Here is a 14,597-nt window from a genome sequence, read left to right as displayed (position 1 = left end):
GGAGAGAAATATTGATTTTAATGACTGCTTGAAGAGGCTGGATTAAATTCAATTTTGAAACTTTAGCGGAGCAACCTCGAACACTTTCGTTCGTGATTTTTACTGTGACGTCAAGTAACGTGATTAAGGTGAAAATTGACGTCATAATCGCTTTGTCCTAAGAGGCAGTGTCAGTAGAATGGTGAATTAATGACCAATAGATGAATGACACACGCAGAGGAACCTCTCAGCTCCGTTGAGACAAGAAAACGAAAGGGTTCTAAAATAAGAGTTTCCTCTCTGATCAAGCCCTGCAGCGAGTTTCATAGAATAAAACTTTTGATGAGTTGTCATGGAACCTGATTCTTTTCCAATGTCATTCTGAAATATTCTGTTTCTCGACTTCAGTTGACTGCTCCAAGCAAGGAGATAAGAATTTAGAATATGATGAATAAATAAGATATCTCTTAAACTTGTCTGAACGTCAGCGCCTTAATTGGAAGACAAGATGAAATGATAATAATACATTGAACCATTTCTATCTATTCCATCGTAACAAGGGGTCAATGGATCAAATGTTCTGGAGTTTTACTTAACACACAAATGATGAAACGTAGGAATAAAAAGCACACTTGTTTTTAAAAACTAAATGAAAATTAAATTACTTTTCTTTAGACAAAACTCTTTTTTTTAACAGCTCGATCACACTCGCTAAAAGCAATCAAACAAAGCCTGTTAATGCGTTTCACATCGTTTCCGGTTGAAACAACAACGCTGAATTACACAGCTATAAATCTTTTGTTTTCCTCGAATGTTAATTCGAAAAGTTCACTGTAGTTCAGCAGTTTACCAATTCAGATGTCCCAACAAAGATAAAATCTCTTGATTGATTTATGAGGATAAAAATAGCCAATTTGTATAACTATGTTTATTTGGGAACCCACTGTGCTTAAGTTCTAAAGGTCACGCAATATTTGGTATGCTTTCGCACGTCAACTTGATTAAGATCAACAAGAAAATGTCCTAACTTCTTTAGGTCGAACTCGTGGAAAAATAGTTTTTGTTGTGTTGACTGTACAACCTAACTTTTGCCCTCTTGATTACTTAATTCCTTATCTACTCTATCTGGTCAGACGGTCTTCTATTTTGCCACACGTGATTTTCGATGTGTACCCAATTTGAGGTAATTATTGAGTACTACTTCTCACAACACGAACATAAAAAACAAGCAATATTCCAACCGCAAGTTATAGACATCAACCACTACTTATTTTAGACAACTTCATGGTCCTTCATGATGATTGGATTATTTCACACTCCTTAGAGAAGTTGTCTCGAAATGAAAAGCCGAAAAACATTCCTATGTCATGGTAACGAACCGATCTAGGAGTTGACTGGAGATCTTGGAGAGTTCACGAGAAAATCATAGCAAAAGATAGATTAATAAAAACACTGATTAGTGAAGCTCTCTTGTCTAGTAGGACACAGATTTACTTCTTGTGGTTCTCGTGCCATTAGATAATTGAGGTAAACTGGTCTTTCTTCGAGGCAGGCTAGCTGTCATTGCATCGTCCCGTTGTCGCACACCTGTAAAATTCCGACTGTACATTGGCACTCTTGTGCCACTTGGGGGCGTTTGTAACGGAGATACAAATCCTAATTTGTTTGGGCTAGTTCTTCTTTGCGTCGGATCGCTACAAATAGATGATAAGTTACCAGCGGAGCCGGTAAAACCGCCGTGCGATGGAAGTAGATCCATCGAAGGCATTGTCACTGTTTTGTGAAGTGCTCTACGATTTCTCGACAAGGGTGCACTTTCCAGTCTTACGTTTTTGGTTATGAATGGTTGAAGGGTCAAATCTTCTTTTGAATCAGCTGCAAGAACACTTTTACTGAGTGGCGTGCGGCCAGAATGGTTTTGTATGGGTGGAGCGCTCGGAACTCTTCGTAAGGAAGCTTTATCTCGTATGCCCTGAATTTGTTCCTGTCTCCGCGCAAACGCTTGGGTTGCCTTTTCCATTTCACGCATGCGAGTCGTTCTATCCCTTTCCAGTTGTTGGAGTTCGAGACTGAGCCTTGTTTGATGGACAGAGTTCCTTTTTAAAGCCGAATTTTCGTCCGCAGAGGACATTTTTTCTCGAGATTCGTAGCGTTATCAAAGTCAACTTTGTTGCCAGCCTGCGAGTCCGAATTATGTCATGCCTGTTATTCTATAACACGTATCTGACCTTTTCACCACAAAGGCAGTGACCTCGAGACTATCAATGCCGTCTATTGTTTGGAAACGTCATTCGTTGCATGATATTGATAGGCAACAGACAAGTATGGTTCTTTTTCATCATAATTGTCTTTTAATGAACTAAATAGGGATCAAAGGCTTTTATAAAGTTTGATAGCAAGCAATAATGCGAAACGGCTTAGGAATTTTTTTCCGCACGCTTTTGTTCGAGATTATAGAAAAATAATATCAGGCTAAAATACGTATTCTTGTCATTAAAGGGTTTTTCTCCTATCGCGCACTTAAGTGGGTAGTTTCTTTAATTTTTTTCAAGCATTGTGAAGCTTTGGAGTTTACAGAATGAAAATTAATATGATATCAGTTTCAAAGACCGAGGTTTACTTACGTGTCTTTAAGGTAATCTTGTTGACCTAACCTCATTTGTCATTTACTCAGAAATCAAGATTACAGGTCTATCATTTTGCGGTGATTTCAAAGTCGTCGCTGAAACCTATTTCAATCCTTTTTTACGGCATTTCCATGACATTTTTTTTTTTTTTAAGGCGATCGGCTCTTTCAGCCGATATAAACAAATTTAACACCCACAACCATTGATCCATATGTTAATTCATATGTCAACACTTGGAAATCACGCAAGACTGAAAGGTTTTCCTTGAATAAACAAAGCGTAACACACTAACATTTATTTCAAATGAATGCTTCTCATTTTTAAGGGTTTCAATACTCTCGGGCCCACAAACTGCTTAAAATGTCAGCTTAAGTTTACTTATCATGGAACCTTTAACAACTTAACGATTACGGCCACTTTTTATCTTAGATATGTCCGTTGTGTACAGTGTTCTACATATTGTCAATAACCTCATTTCCTCTCCATATGTAATGTATCAAATTAAAAAAATAGTGACAAACTGAGTATGTTTCATTTTCTCCGGTTGGATCAATGAACATGTGACATTCATGGACCTTGTCCACTGTCCTCCTTATTCAGTCCAATCCAGAGTTTATCCTTTGAACACTTCTTAATGACGTCATGGTGACTAGGATTCTGGTACAAACAATGATCAACATGGCGGCTACAACTGACTGGATCAACGAGGAAAGAGCTCTCACGGACACTTTTAACCGCTTTGATACAGATTTCTCGGGTGAATTAACAGCAGAACAACTAAAGGAGCTATACTGTAGCATACAAGATGGCGGGATAAGTTTACCGCAAGTGGAAGCGTCAATAGATGCCGTTTGTGCGGCCGAGACTTGCGACAGGCAAGAACTTTTTGATGTTCTCAACGAAATGGACCGGAGGTATTTTCTCGTTCGCGACTTGCAATGGGAATTTGCTCTGTTGGATAGAGAAAATAAAGGTACCATTAGTGAAAAAGATGCAAGGTTCTTATTTCAGGCTGTTCACGACGATTTTTTCTCGCATCGCCGATGGCTTAAATTCCTCCGTAGTCGCGCTGCTCCCGGTTCTGGAATCAGCTTTGCAGAGATCGAAGTTCCACTTTGCGATATACCGACCATGGATTGGCTAGACGAAGAAAAACAAGATGAGGGCAGTGCGAAGGAGGAGGCGTTGAAACGTAAACAGGAGAAAGAGAGAGCTGAGGAAGAGGCGAGGAAAGCCGCCGAAAACAAGGCGAAGTTAGAGAAAGAAGCAGCGAAGAGGAGGGCAGAAGCGGCAAGGAGAAAAGCCGACGCAGAAGCTGCTGAGAAAAAGGCCGAACAAGAAGAACTGGAAAGGAAGGCAAAAAAAGAAGAGGAGGAAAGAAAGCGTCAGAGGTTGGAGGAAGATGCGAAGAGGCTCAGCGAGGAAGAAGCAAAACAAAGAGAAGAAGAGGAGAGACTGAGGCAAGAAGAAGTTAAGAGGTTAGAGGAAGAAGAGAGGAAGAGAAGAGAGAAGGAAGAAGCAGAACAGAAGTGGAAGAAAGAGGAACTACGAAAACAGCAGGAACTGGAACGAGAAAAGGAGGAAAGAGGTCAGAAAGTAGTTACCAATAGTTGTTCATACCAAAATTAGCAAGGGTTGCTTCTTAGGATTACAAGCTTGGGATAGGGCCTGTGGATATATCCCGGGGATTATTCCATGACTCACCTCACAAGCCCAGCCCATATGGAAAGCTACTGATTTATAATGGTAATTGAATTGAGTGGAGTGCAATTTGTACAGGTAATCACATGATTTTGAGTGCAATTTGGAATAAATAAGCACGAGTAAGTTTTTCAAAGACTAACAAAATTGCATGAGCCCGTAGGGCGAGTGCAATTTGTGGTCTTTGAAAAATTTACAAGTGCTTATTTATTCCAAATTGCACGAGAAAATAATGTGATTATGTATTAATAATATACATGAAAAGATACGAGGTAGCTTCTCATAACTGCGCAGAAGAAAAGCGCACGCATCAGGTGCAAAAATTATTTATTCAAACCCTGCGAGTGACATTGACCTTGACATTGACATCGACCAATCATTCTGACCAATCAGAATGTCTGGTTTGTTTCTTTCTTTGCACTGAATTAACCCTCTTCTGCACTGAATTAACTCTCTTCTGCACTGAATTAACTGAAAACTGCATTCATCTTAACCAATCAGAACTGAGAAATATTTTCATGTATATTATTAGGTTTAAAATCGTACAAGTGATTTCAGAATCAAGCAAGTGTGCATCTTAAAGGCTGTGCTCTAAGAAAAAGTGAAAGGAGCCCTCTGCTCTGAAACTTTGAAATACAGGGTGCCCAGCATATGCTTTTACATGAAAAAACTAAAATTCCTAAGTCGCCCAAGAGCGAAAGTAAGATGCCAGGGGCCACTGTGTGCTGCTAGGCCATAGACCTGATCAGGTGGATTACAACAACAACAACTTTATTACCCCATAATTTAGGAATTACAGTCATTTGTAAAAAACTGATTTGATAAGCTTGTTTAAGGGTTACCAGCTTCCTGAAATAACTAAGTAGCTAAAAACACCAGAGAGCTGAAAAACACCAGCGAGTGGATTACTTCCAGGATTTTTTAGTCTGGTTACTTTAAACATTTTTACATTAATTGAAATCTGACTGGTTGTTGTGTTTTAGAAAAGGTTTCTTGTTGGCTGGGAAAAAGATGCAATTCAGAGGAAAAATGGTGTGATTCGTGAATAAATTGTACCAATAAGGGCCAATCAGATTGTAAAGGATATAAAAAACCAAGGTCCAGTTGTTCAAAGAGATAGCTTGCTCAGTCTCCAGCTGATAAGTGTTTACAAGACTTGCTGCATTATCCACCTTCTAGCAATTTATCCAGTGGATACCGTTGTCCCCCCTTTGTCTTAACTAAAGTTATTAGTAATTCTTTAAAAGTAGTCGTATATAACCAAAACAATGTACTGGAAACCACCCTTTGACCTCTGGGTTATAGAGGCTGGTGCTTTTAAAGTTGTTAAAGAAAATTAGGAGTTTGAAAAATCTTCATAGGCTATCTTCCCTAAAGAGGAGAGGTACATTCTGCCTCTAAGGTCCTATGAAAATTTTCATTGGACCTCCTAGGTGGGGGATGGTGGGTACCAGCATAAGGTGGCAATGTCCATAGTTGTTGCCAATGTAATCAAGCTATCGTTAATGAAAGTCTATTTGAGATACCTTACATCTTTGGAAATGGAAACTAGAAAATATATTTTTCCATTAAATTTGATGATCATGCAGAAAGAGAAGAGCTGGAACGAAAGCAGAAAGAGGAGGCTATGGAGGCTGAAGAATTAGCTGAGGAAGCAGAAGAAGCAGAAAGAGCAGCAGCAGAACAAGCTCGTTTAGCAGCTGAAGCAGCAAAGGAAGCAACAGATGAGGCAGCAAGGAAGGCTGCTGAAGAAGCAGAAAAGAAAGCCCTTGCTGAAGCTATGGCAAACAAAGAGAAGAGATTGCGTGCCAACTTGAAGGGGGCTGTGAAATCAAGGAAGGAAGAAAGACTGGAGGGATCCATCAAGAATGCCAAGAGTGCTAAAATGCCAGGTAAGCTCTGATTCTTATTATTGGATTGTATAGCATACAGCAAATTTTTGTGATACAAATAGTTATTTAGGAGGAAGTTGGCTGGCTAAAAATAGATCTCTTTCATACTTGGCAGGCCTTATTGCTATTCAGTCTTTTATATTGATGTAAATTGGCCTTTCTGGGAACATGGATACGTTTTAAGACAATTACAGAATTTCAACTCAAAATGGAGCCCAAGAGGGCTAATTTGCATGTAGGTGAAAGAATAATAATCCTGCCTGCTGCTACAAAAGAGGTCTACGTGGCAACAGAAAGGAGAATGAATTAAAAGAGAAGATTAATGTGGATCAGAAACAGTGAATTTACATTTCTCAACCGAGCCTTAATTTTGTAATAATCAAGATCTAATGGACTATGTTTTGTCATGTGACAGGTTTGAAGAATGACATTGATACTGCAGAAAACACTCTTAAGGATGTCCAAGCAGGGGAAGCCTTAAAAAGTGCAATAAGACGTCGACATCTGGGTGATCTGGAGAAGTCAATGGCTCATATTCGCCAAAATGGCTGGGAGAAAGGTTGGGGCATTGAACTCAAAGAAGGAGAAAAACTGGCAAACAGGTTAAAGCGTCTTGAGAAACTGAAAGCAGAAATTATGGAACTGAAGCAAAGTGTAATATCAGAGATCAGGAGTTATGGGAATCCCCCTCCTGCAGTCCATAAGGTATTTAATATATACATTTTGTATTTAACAATTATTCGCCGAAGGTAAGGTGAATATCGTTGAATAATCCCTGAGATAGAGTCGAGGGGATTATTCGACAATATTCAACGAACCTGAGGTGAATAATTGTTTGAGTATAATTTCAGAGCTGAGCAACAGTGAAATTTCTAAAATCATAACGTTTTAGTAACATTTATTAACATTTTATTTTAACATTTTATTTTAACATTTTATATAAACCGTGTGGAGCGGTTTATATACTTTTAGCATCTATAAGGACCGCTCGACCGATCAGATTGCTGGAAACTCTTTGCTCAGCTCTGAAATTATATTAAACCTAGATAGCTTATATAGGTTATAGTAATTCTGTAGTTTCTTTTCTAACAGCTCATTTAAAACATTTCATGAAAGGCTGATCAGAAATACACTCAAGAGAAACACCGGCAGTTGATACTAATGATAACTTCACAAGAATCAGTCTTGATTCAATCAGGATTAATATTATAAATGAAAAAAATACGCATATCTGATTGGATGAAAACAAGTATAATTTTATATTTTTTATGTAACATGAATGCAAAGTTGTTAAACAAGAGCAAATTACAAATGGCACATGTGACATCAAAATTTTGTCTGTCTTGACCTCCTGTGGTCTTTTTTTTATGCAAATTATTAATAAGTAATAACATGATTTCTCATGTAATTTGGTGTAAGCACTTGAACATTTTTCATGGCTATAAATTGCACTCTCCCTTTGGGCTTTTACAGTTTTGTTGTCTTTGAAAAATTTACTAATGTTACACCAAACTGCACTTGAAATCACATTATTACTTATACTTAAAGCTTTGTAGGTTCCAAACAGACATTTCACGATTTGAATGTGACGCAACTCTAGTTGTTACCAGGCCGAGTGAGGGATCTTGTTCGGCCATATGTATGATGAATTTTGTTCTGAAGATTGTGAATGTGAATCGTTTTCATCCTATTGATTTTGACAAACATTTTTCAGTTATTTTGAGAAGGAACCCTCAGATTGTTTGTAAGTGTTCGACATTTCGACTTATTTGAGCTTTGTATACTTTCATTTTGCTTTATTTTGCTTCGCGTTTGCAAGTTTCGATTGTGTAATTCTACTTTCAGAAACATATTTGTATGTCGTTTATTTGATGAACCTGGGTTAAAAGACTCTAAAATTAACCAATCAATTCAGCGGCTACAAGCTTAAACCAGAATGTATTGTCATTGAGGGTTGAAAATGTCCCACCCTGTAAACTGTGCAAACCTAACTACATCCTATCTAGTTTGAGAGGGGAAAGTATGCATACCACTATTTGAAATTTAACTGGGTATTTTGACTTGTGTAGTACTGTCACAAAATTTAAATTGAAGAGTCTTGGTGCAACTGGCAATTCTCTAACAGTGACTCCACTCTCATCTTCTCTTGTCTTATGAAGTCTAGATTTATCAGTGAGCCTTTCTACTTGCCTCTTTACAGGTTATGATTGCCACATATCTGCTGCTGAGCTATCCTGAGAAGGAGTTGCTGAACTGGAAGAACATGCAAGCGCTGCTTGGCAAGACGGGCAAAGAAGGTTTGAAGCGGCAAGTCACATCCCTAGATCCATTACGTGTGGACATGAATAAAGCTGACTATGCTTTTGACAAGTATCTGAGGGAGACTGATTTGGAGACAATCAGAGATACAAGTGCTGGGGCAGCCACATTCTATGTTTGGGTGAGTGATGGCAGACAAGGGTAGGGTAGGAGGGAAGATTTCATGGAGTCAACTTGTCTCCAACCATTGTGACCCAACAATCCAGTTTCATGCAGGTGCAGTTAGCTGTCAGTGTTAGCTTGCCATGGGCTTGTCTCTAGTTAATAGGAAGAGTGAGATGCAGTTACAGGCTTGTAATCATTTGCCTGACTTCCATGTTTGATTCAGAGTTTGAGTAGGTGGAGAGGGTTGGGGGCAACGAGATACCTTCCCCTTCCTGGTTGCTTTCTTCTTGCCTTTTATTCACCCCCTCAAAAAATGGCTTTCTCAACAAATGTATACCTGTATTGTAGACTCTGTTGGTTCTTATCCTTTCTCCAAGGGTTCTTCCTCAAGTTTTTCATTATTCTCCCCCAAAAAGGAATACTTTGAGCTCATTTATATTCAGCCAGAAACCTGTAAATAAAGAGTACCTTAGTGTATGCATCAATGTCAAATCCTATATTTTATATGCAGTCATTTTATACACACTTAAGGATTCTCTATCAACTCTTTCTGGTTGTCGAATCAGTCCACACTTGTTAATTAAAAGTAGTTGCGTCTTTTAGCAACTGCCCATGAATCACCTTAATAAATAGATCTCTGTTGCTGTATGTTTGTTTAGTAGTAGAATGATACAGATGACATCAACATGTGGTAAACAAGTGGCACACAACGGGCATCCAAGTGTGTTACTGAAAGTTCCTAATTCATTTTTATATCTTCTGTGATAAGATCCATAGCAACATTGGGTCTGTTCTATTTGTTTTATATGTTGAAAAAAAGTGGTAAATGGTGATGTCATTTATGTGTCTGTCCTCCAATAGACCATAAGTAACAACCAATCAAAATGTGTGGTAATTCAACTTATTAAAAACTAGATCATTGGATAATGCAATTCAAGACTTTTTATTGGCTTAGCCATTATGGTATATGAGCCAATTTACCATAATCTACAAATATGGTAAGCATACGCGTCAGCTTAAAATCAAAAGGGAACTAAAAAATCCGGTTTCTTTTCACAAAATAATAATTTCTTGGGGGAGTTTTTAATAAAACAATTATTCCACTCGCGCTTGGTGGATATGAGATGATTATAGCCAACTCGGTGCTACACGCCTCGTTGGCTATCTATCATCTCATATCCAACGAGCGCTCGTGGAATAATAGTTAATTATTAAATATTGCTTGATTTCCAATGATGCCTTTAATTTGTCTTTTAGGCAACTAACATGATAGAAGAAGTCCATTCTGTTGCTGAGCAGAAGGAGAAACTGTTGGAAGAAGAAAAGAAACGAAAAGAAGAAGAAGCTGAAGAAGCAAGGAAGATGGCAGAGAGAAAGAAGGCTCGTGAAGCTGCAAAGAGAGGTGCACCACTCACTAAAAGAACATCCCAGACACCTGCTAAAAAGAATTCAGGAACTGATCAAGGACGCAGGATGTCAAGGGATGAAACAAGGGGAAGAAGTAATTCTAGGGGCAGAGAAGGGAGTAAGGATAATTTGAGCAAGTCCCCTGCCAGACCCGGTGTGGCACGAAGGGCCAGTAGCAAGTCTCCTGCTGCTCGTAACTAATTTCATATATTCATATGTTCTTGAAATACAAATCTTTTAATGGCGCTAGTTCTTGGTTTGCTAATCATGAAAAATTTAGCTCCAGCATTTAATCTCACCATCAGCAATTTGTGTCAATTTCTGGGATTCTGAACCATCTTCCTTCCTGTTGGGTATCTTCTTACCTCCTTGTTGTTTGTCTACTGTGGTAAACAATTATCACAAGGTTTTATTCTTTTTAAGAGGCAATTCTTCGTGGTTTTCAAAATCGCTCCAAGCATATGATTCTTATAAAAACTCGCAATCACAAGACTTCCAAAGTCAACACATCTTAATATGTAACATGTATTTGGTTAATATGGAAAGGTTAAAACAGCTTGAGATAAGTCAACTAGTAAACAACCAATCATCAGCTTGAAACTTCATCTTTGGAAGTCAAGTGTTTTCTCTGCTCAATATTTATGATAAGTGAATCTGACAATTATCATTCTTAAAAAGATGTTTTTTCATCTGGTCACAAGGGTGGGATTAAAAATAAAATCTGAGTTCCCTTGAAGAACGGAACCTCAGATCTCCTTATATTATATGCTCTGATGCTCTACCATTGAGCCTTGGAGACTCTACAATAAGCTGGGTTATAAGTTCATTCTAAATATCACACAGTGAGAGCAGATATAAATAACTCTTACACCTGTGGATCTCTTTGTTAATAATGATATTAATGCTAATTGAAAGTCTGTAATGCAGGCCACAATTCAGTTATCTAAGGACTTTTTTCCCCTTTAGTTTCCCCAGCACCTTATTTATTTCTGTAACCAAGATGTTCAAATACTGCTTGAAGAAAGCATTGTTTGCCCACACATTTCTGGCTTGTTTAAAGAAGTCTCTATACTTTGCAATTTAGAGAGAAAATGAATTTTTGGCAACTTTTGTTGCATATTTTTGTAATACAAAATTAGAAGGCAAGAGAACTGTTTATTTGCCTTTGTACATATCAGTACTGGTCCATGTAAATGATAAATTAAGAAATAAGTTCATAAGGAATTGGTTTTTCATACTTTGATGGGTTAGTAACACATACCGGTAGAATTATTGTATTTGTTAAATAACTTATCTATTGCAGTGTAATAATACAGACATGCTCACTTATTAATGATCCTACACTTTTCTACAACAAAGGGCCATTGTTTGAAACCTTAACTTTTTAGATTTGCTTTTGTAGGTGATATATATCTTATCAGATGTTTTGTTGTGTAGTATCTTTGAGTATTTTTACTAGTTGTGCCATAATTTGATGCGCCTGTAGAGTACGTCAAAATACAAACAAGTAAAAATAATCAGCGGTACTACACAACAAAACATCTGAAAGAGATTTATTATCTATCATGCCAAATTGTTATTTCTGTGCAGGTGAATTTCACAGGTATTTCTGGAGTAAAAATATGGCGTGACATTTGTACTCATTTCGTGCATTATTTGTACTCTACAAAGTACAGTTGGACAATAAACACCCTTTTCACTCTGACAATGTAAGCAACTATTTGCTGCTAGCAATAATTGTGGAATAATAAGTGGAATAATTCACAGTCATGGGAATTTTTTCACAATGCTGATGTAGAATAATTGATTTAGTATGATTTTTTAAAATAGGTGAACATCAGAGCTACTCCAATCCTTTATTTCTAATTGTTTTTGAAGGCATCAAAATTTTTTGCAGTGGCCATGTTGATATTTGGTGATCATAGCAAGATGTCAGGTGAACTTTGACCAATTAGAGTGAGCACATCTCTATGATCCCCTAACTTTGATTGTTTGAAGGGCAAGTAACAACCAACTGGATAAACCTTTAACGGTTAAATAATGCAGAACATTTTAACATTTATCTGCTGAACGGCGTTCTAACCATAGGTCGGCATTGTCCACTCTTTGAACAAATGGGCCCTGTAGGATTAGTTTCCAAGTTGAAAGATGACATTCATTCAAAGTGTTGTAAACATTCCTTTATTGAAAAAATGTTGACAGATTCTTGTGTTTCTTACACATTTGCCTCTCCATGATATCCAATACAGTCTAAAAGAGGAATGGGGAGGGTTTTTACGTATAGGACTGACCACAATGGACCAAAATCAACAACATCTTTGTGAATAAGTCTTTAGCATTACAGCAATTAGATTTTACATTTAATCGTTCAATCAAGATGAATATTGAATATCACTAACAAAACCTAGCTACATCACTGGTGGATAAAACATAACACTGTGCTAAAAACAAAGCTGTTTAGAACCATTTTATCAGTTCTGCATCAGTCGGTAAGACATGCGCACAGCTTGTGCAACACTGAAATATAAAAAGAGAAACCAAATAACCATTGTATACTAAAGTTGTCTATTAAAGTTAGAGGCTCAACCGAAAGACAATTTTGTTTTTGCAAACAACTTAAGATACCTCAAGGTTGCCACCAACCCAGCTGGCATGAACTTTCCAGATCTTGCAAATCTTGATCCCATCACGCCAGAGAGGACCAATGATGTCACTGAAACGATATATGGATGGAGATTTATGATACGGAGTAGGACTTATATTCTTAATTCTCAAAGTACATCTTGTCATCTGTTGGTAAGTTCTTTATTGTTTCTATCAGTGTTACAATTTCTTACCAAGCGTGACCCAAACATTCCTTGGGTTTGAGGAGGTCTGGTAGGCACCAAGAGCAGAAATGCCACCAAATGCCAGCCCAGCAGCTAAAGATGGTACGCTCCCTATGAGGTAGTAGTAGTAGTAGAAACTTTATTTGAGTGTCAAAAACCATCTAGCCAGGGAACAAATCCCCTACTAATTTGGGGACACCAATTAGGGGAGAATATACAAACTAAATACAGTAGTAGATAAAATATCTATAGTTAACTTATTAAGAGATTTATAGTAAAAACACACAGAAGTCAAAATGAACAAAGGCTACAGCCTGCGCAGCCATCATCTAAAAGTTCACTTATATTGAGTTGGCGTATCTTGCTTTTAAACGACGTTAGGGTTGTGACGTCCCTGATACTCTTGGGTAGTTTTGTCCATAGCTTAGGCCCTAAATATCTAATAAATATCAAAACTGTAATAATGCAGTTTTGATAAATTCTGCTGATGAGTCAGTCAGGTCAGTAGACTGTGAATGGTTGTGGATAGCCTTGAACCAAGCTCTTTGATAAGGAGTAGGGTGAACAAATCATAAAGGACAAGCTGATAGCAATAAGCATGAGTGAGGTAATCTATTAATGAGTGGGTTCATGTGTCTACATTTTCAACAGTAAATCAATCAGTCTAACATTCTGCCACACTATACTGTAACACTGGTCAATTATAAAGAAGAGAAAACACTGTCACACAGAAACAGAAACCAGGGCCAATTTTATGGTCAAATCAATAGCACCCTTAATATTTTGTGATGCTCAAACTAAGGGAGATTTTTACTCAAACTACTAAAGTTGTGTTCTTACCTTCAATTCAGTATGCAAGTGACAAATTTAAGAGTATTTCATTTTATTGTATAACACCATGCTGAAATCACTATTTTAGACTCACTCCATTGTTTGCTGAAACTTACTTTCTATAACTGTGAAACTAACCCCACCCCTGTAGGTGCATAGGGATGGGGCGGGGGAGGGGAGGGAGTTGATTTGATGTCCGTGAGACCAAATATTGGGTACTTCAGGAACGGGATGTTATCTAGTAATAAGATCATATCACCACGTTTACTTTTTAGAGCGGTTAAAGTGTCCATAAGGCGAATAAAATAAAAGGTAGCACCTTTTCCTGCAGACTTGGCGATCGGGTCAGCTTAACTTTAAATTTTCCTGTAAGCCACAGTTCAATGATCTTTTAAGTTGCAGATAAATTGAAATGCTGTTCTTTGAACCAATAGTTACATATTTCAAGGACTACATCAATTTTTTTCAAAAATTTCTCTTCATCTTGCTTTAAGTCAAGTTTTGCAAGAAATTTCTCATTCACACAGCTATGCCTATTTGAATATAATTCACGAACCAGTTAATATGGACCTTGTGTGAATGAGCTGATCATGAGTCAGCGCTGACATAATAAGTACATGTGTACACGCTCTTAGGAGCTTTTCGGGCCATAAATATTGAAATCCCTTACTCTTGTCAGATAAAAAAATGACATAACTATCACTTACCGGCTTTAACGTATCCTATAACGCCACCAAGGGCAACGATTACGGAAAATCCGTACGATAAATAGTCGGGAGACGCCATTTTGCCCGAGGACTGCATTGTTACCGTGAGTGCACTGGGTACGAGTTTTTACGAGGAGTATCACATCGACCTGGGGCTTACCTTGAAGTATTCCTTCGAGGAATGGATGAATCGTGTAAAAT

At 37.7% G+C, this 14,597-nt stretch overlaps 3 protein-coding genes across 3 annotated transcripts; 1 reads left to right on the top strand and 2 right to left on the bottom strand.

The window, feature by feature from the left end:
* Positions 1-550: 550 nt before the first annotated feature.
* Positions 551-2,207, bottom strand: LOC111337748 (uncharacterized). The gene has a single exon (XM_022944103.2). The coding sequence runs from the start codon at positions 2,108-2,110 to the stop codon at positions 1,454-1,456; it is 657 nt and encodes a 218-aa protein (XP_022799838.2). The 5' UTR covers positions 2,111-2,207; the 3' UTR covers positions 551-1,453.
* A 1,045-nt stretch (positions 2,208-3,252) lies between these two features.
* LOC111337746 (uncharacterized) lies at positions 3,253-11,738 on the top strand. Its single transcript, XM_022944101.2, has 5 exons — positions 3,253-4,194; positions 5,897-6,199; positions 6,615-6,904; positions 8,400-8,639; positions 9,881-11,738. The coding sequence occupies exons 1-5, from the start codon at positions 3,276-3,278 to the stop codon at positions 10,229-10,231; spliced, it is 2,103 nt and encodes a 700-aa protein (XP_022799836.2). The 5' UTR covers positions 3,253-3,275; the 3' UTR covers positions 10,232-11,738.
* A 457-nt stretch (positions 11,739-12,195) lies between these two features.
* Positions 12,196-14,548, bottom strand: LOC111337747 (transmembrane protein 14C). Its single transcript, XM_022944102.2, has 4 exons — positions 14,397-14,548; positions 12,868-12,969; positions 12,656-12,743; positions 12,196-12,547 (listed from the first exon to the last, which is right to left on the bottom strand). Exons 1-4 carry the CDS (start codon positions 14,491-14,493, stop codon positions 12,502-12,504), a joined length of 333 nt encoding a protein of 110 aa, XP_022799837.2. The 5' UTR covers positions 14,494-14,548; the 3' UTR covers positions 12,196-12,501.
* Between the last annotated feature and the right edge of the window lie 49 nt (positions 14,549-14,597).

Source organism: Stylophora pistillata, chromosome 13 (assembly GCF_964205215.1).
Source record: "Stylophora pistillata chromosome 13, jaStyPist1.2, whole genome shotgun sequence".
In the NCBI taxonomy this organism is placed as follows: Eukaryota; Metazoa; Cnidaria; class Anthozoa; order Scleractinia; family Pocilloporidae; genus Stylophora; species Stylophora pistillata.
Note: the sequence above shows the minus strand (reverse complement) of the source record. Positions and strands in the feature narration are given on the sequence as shown.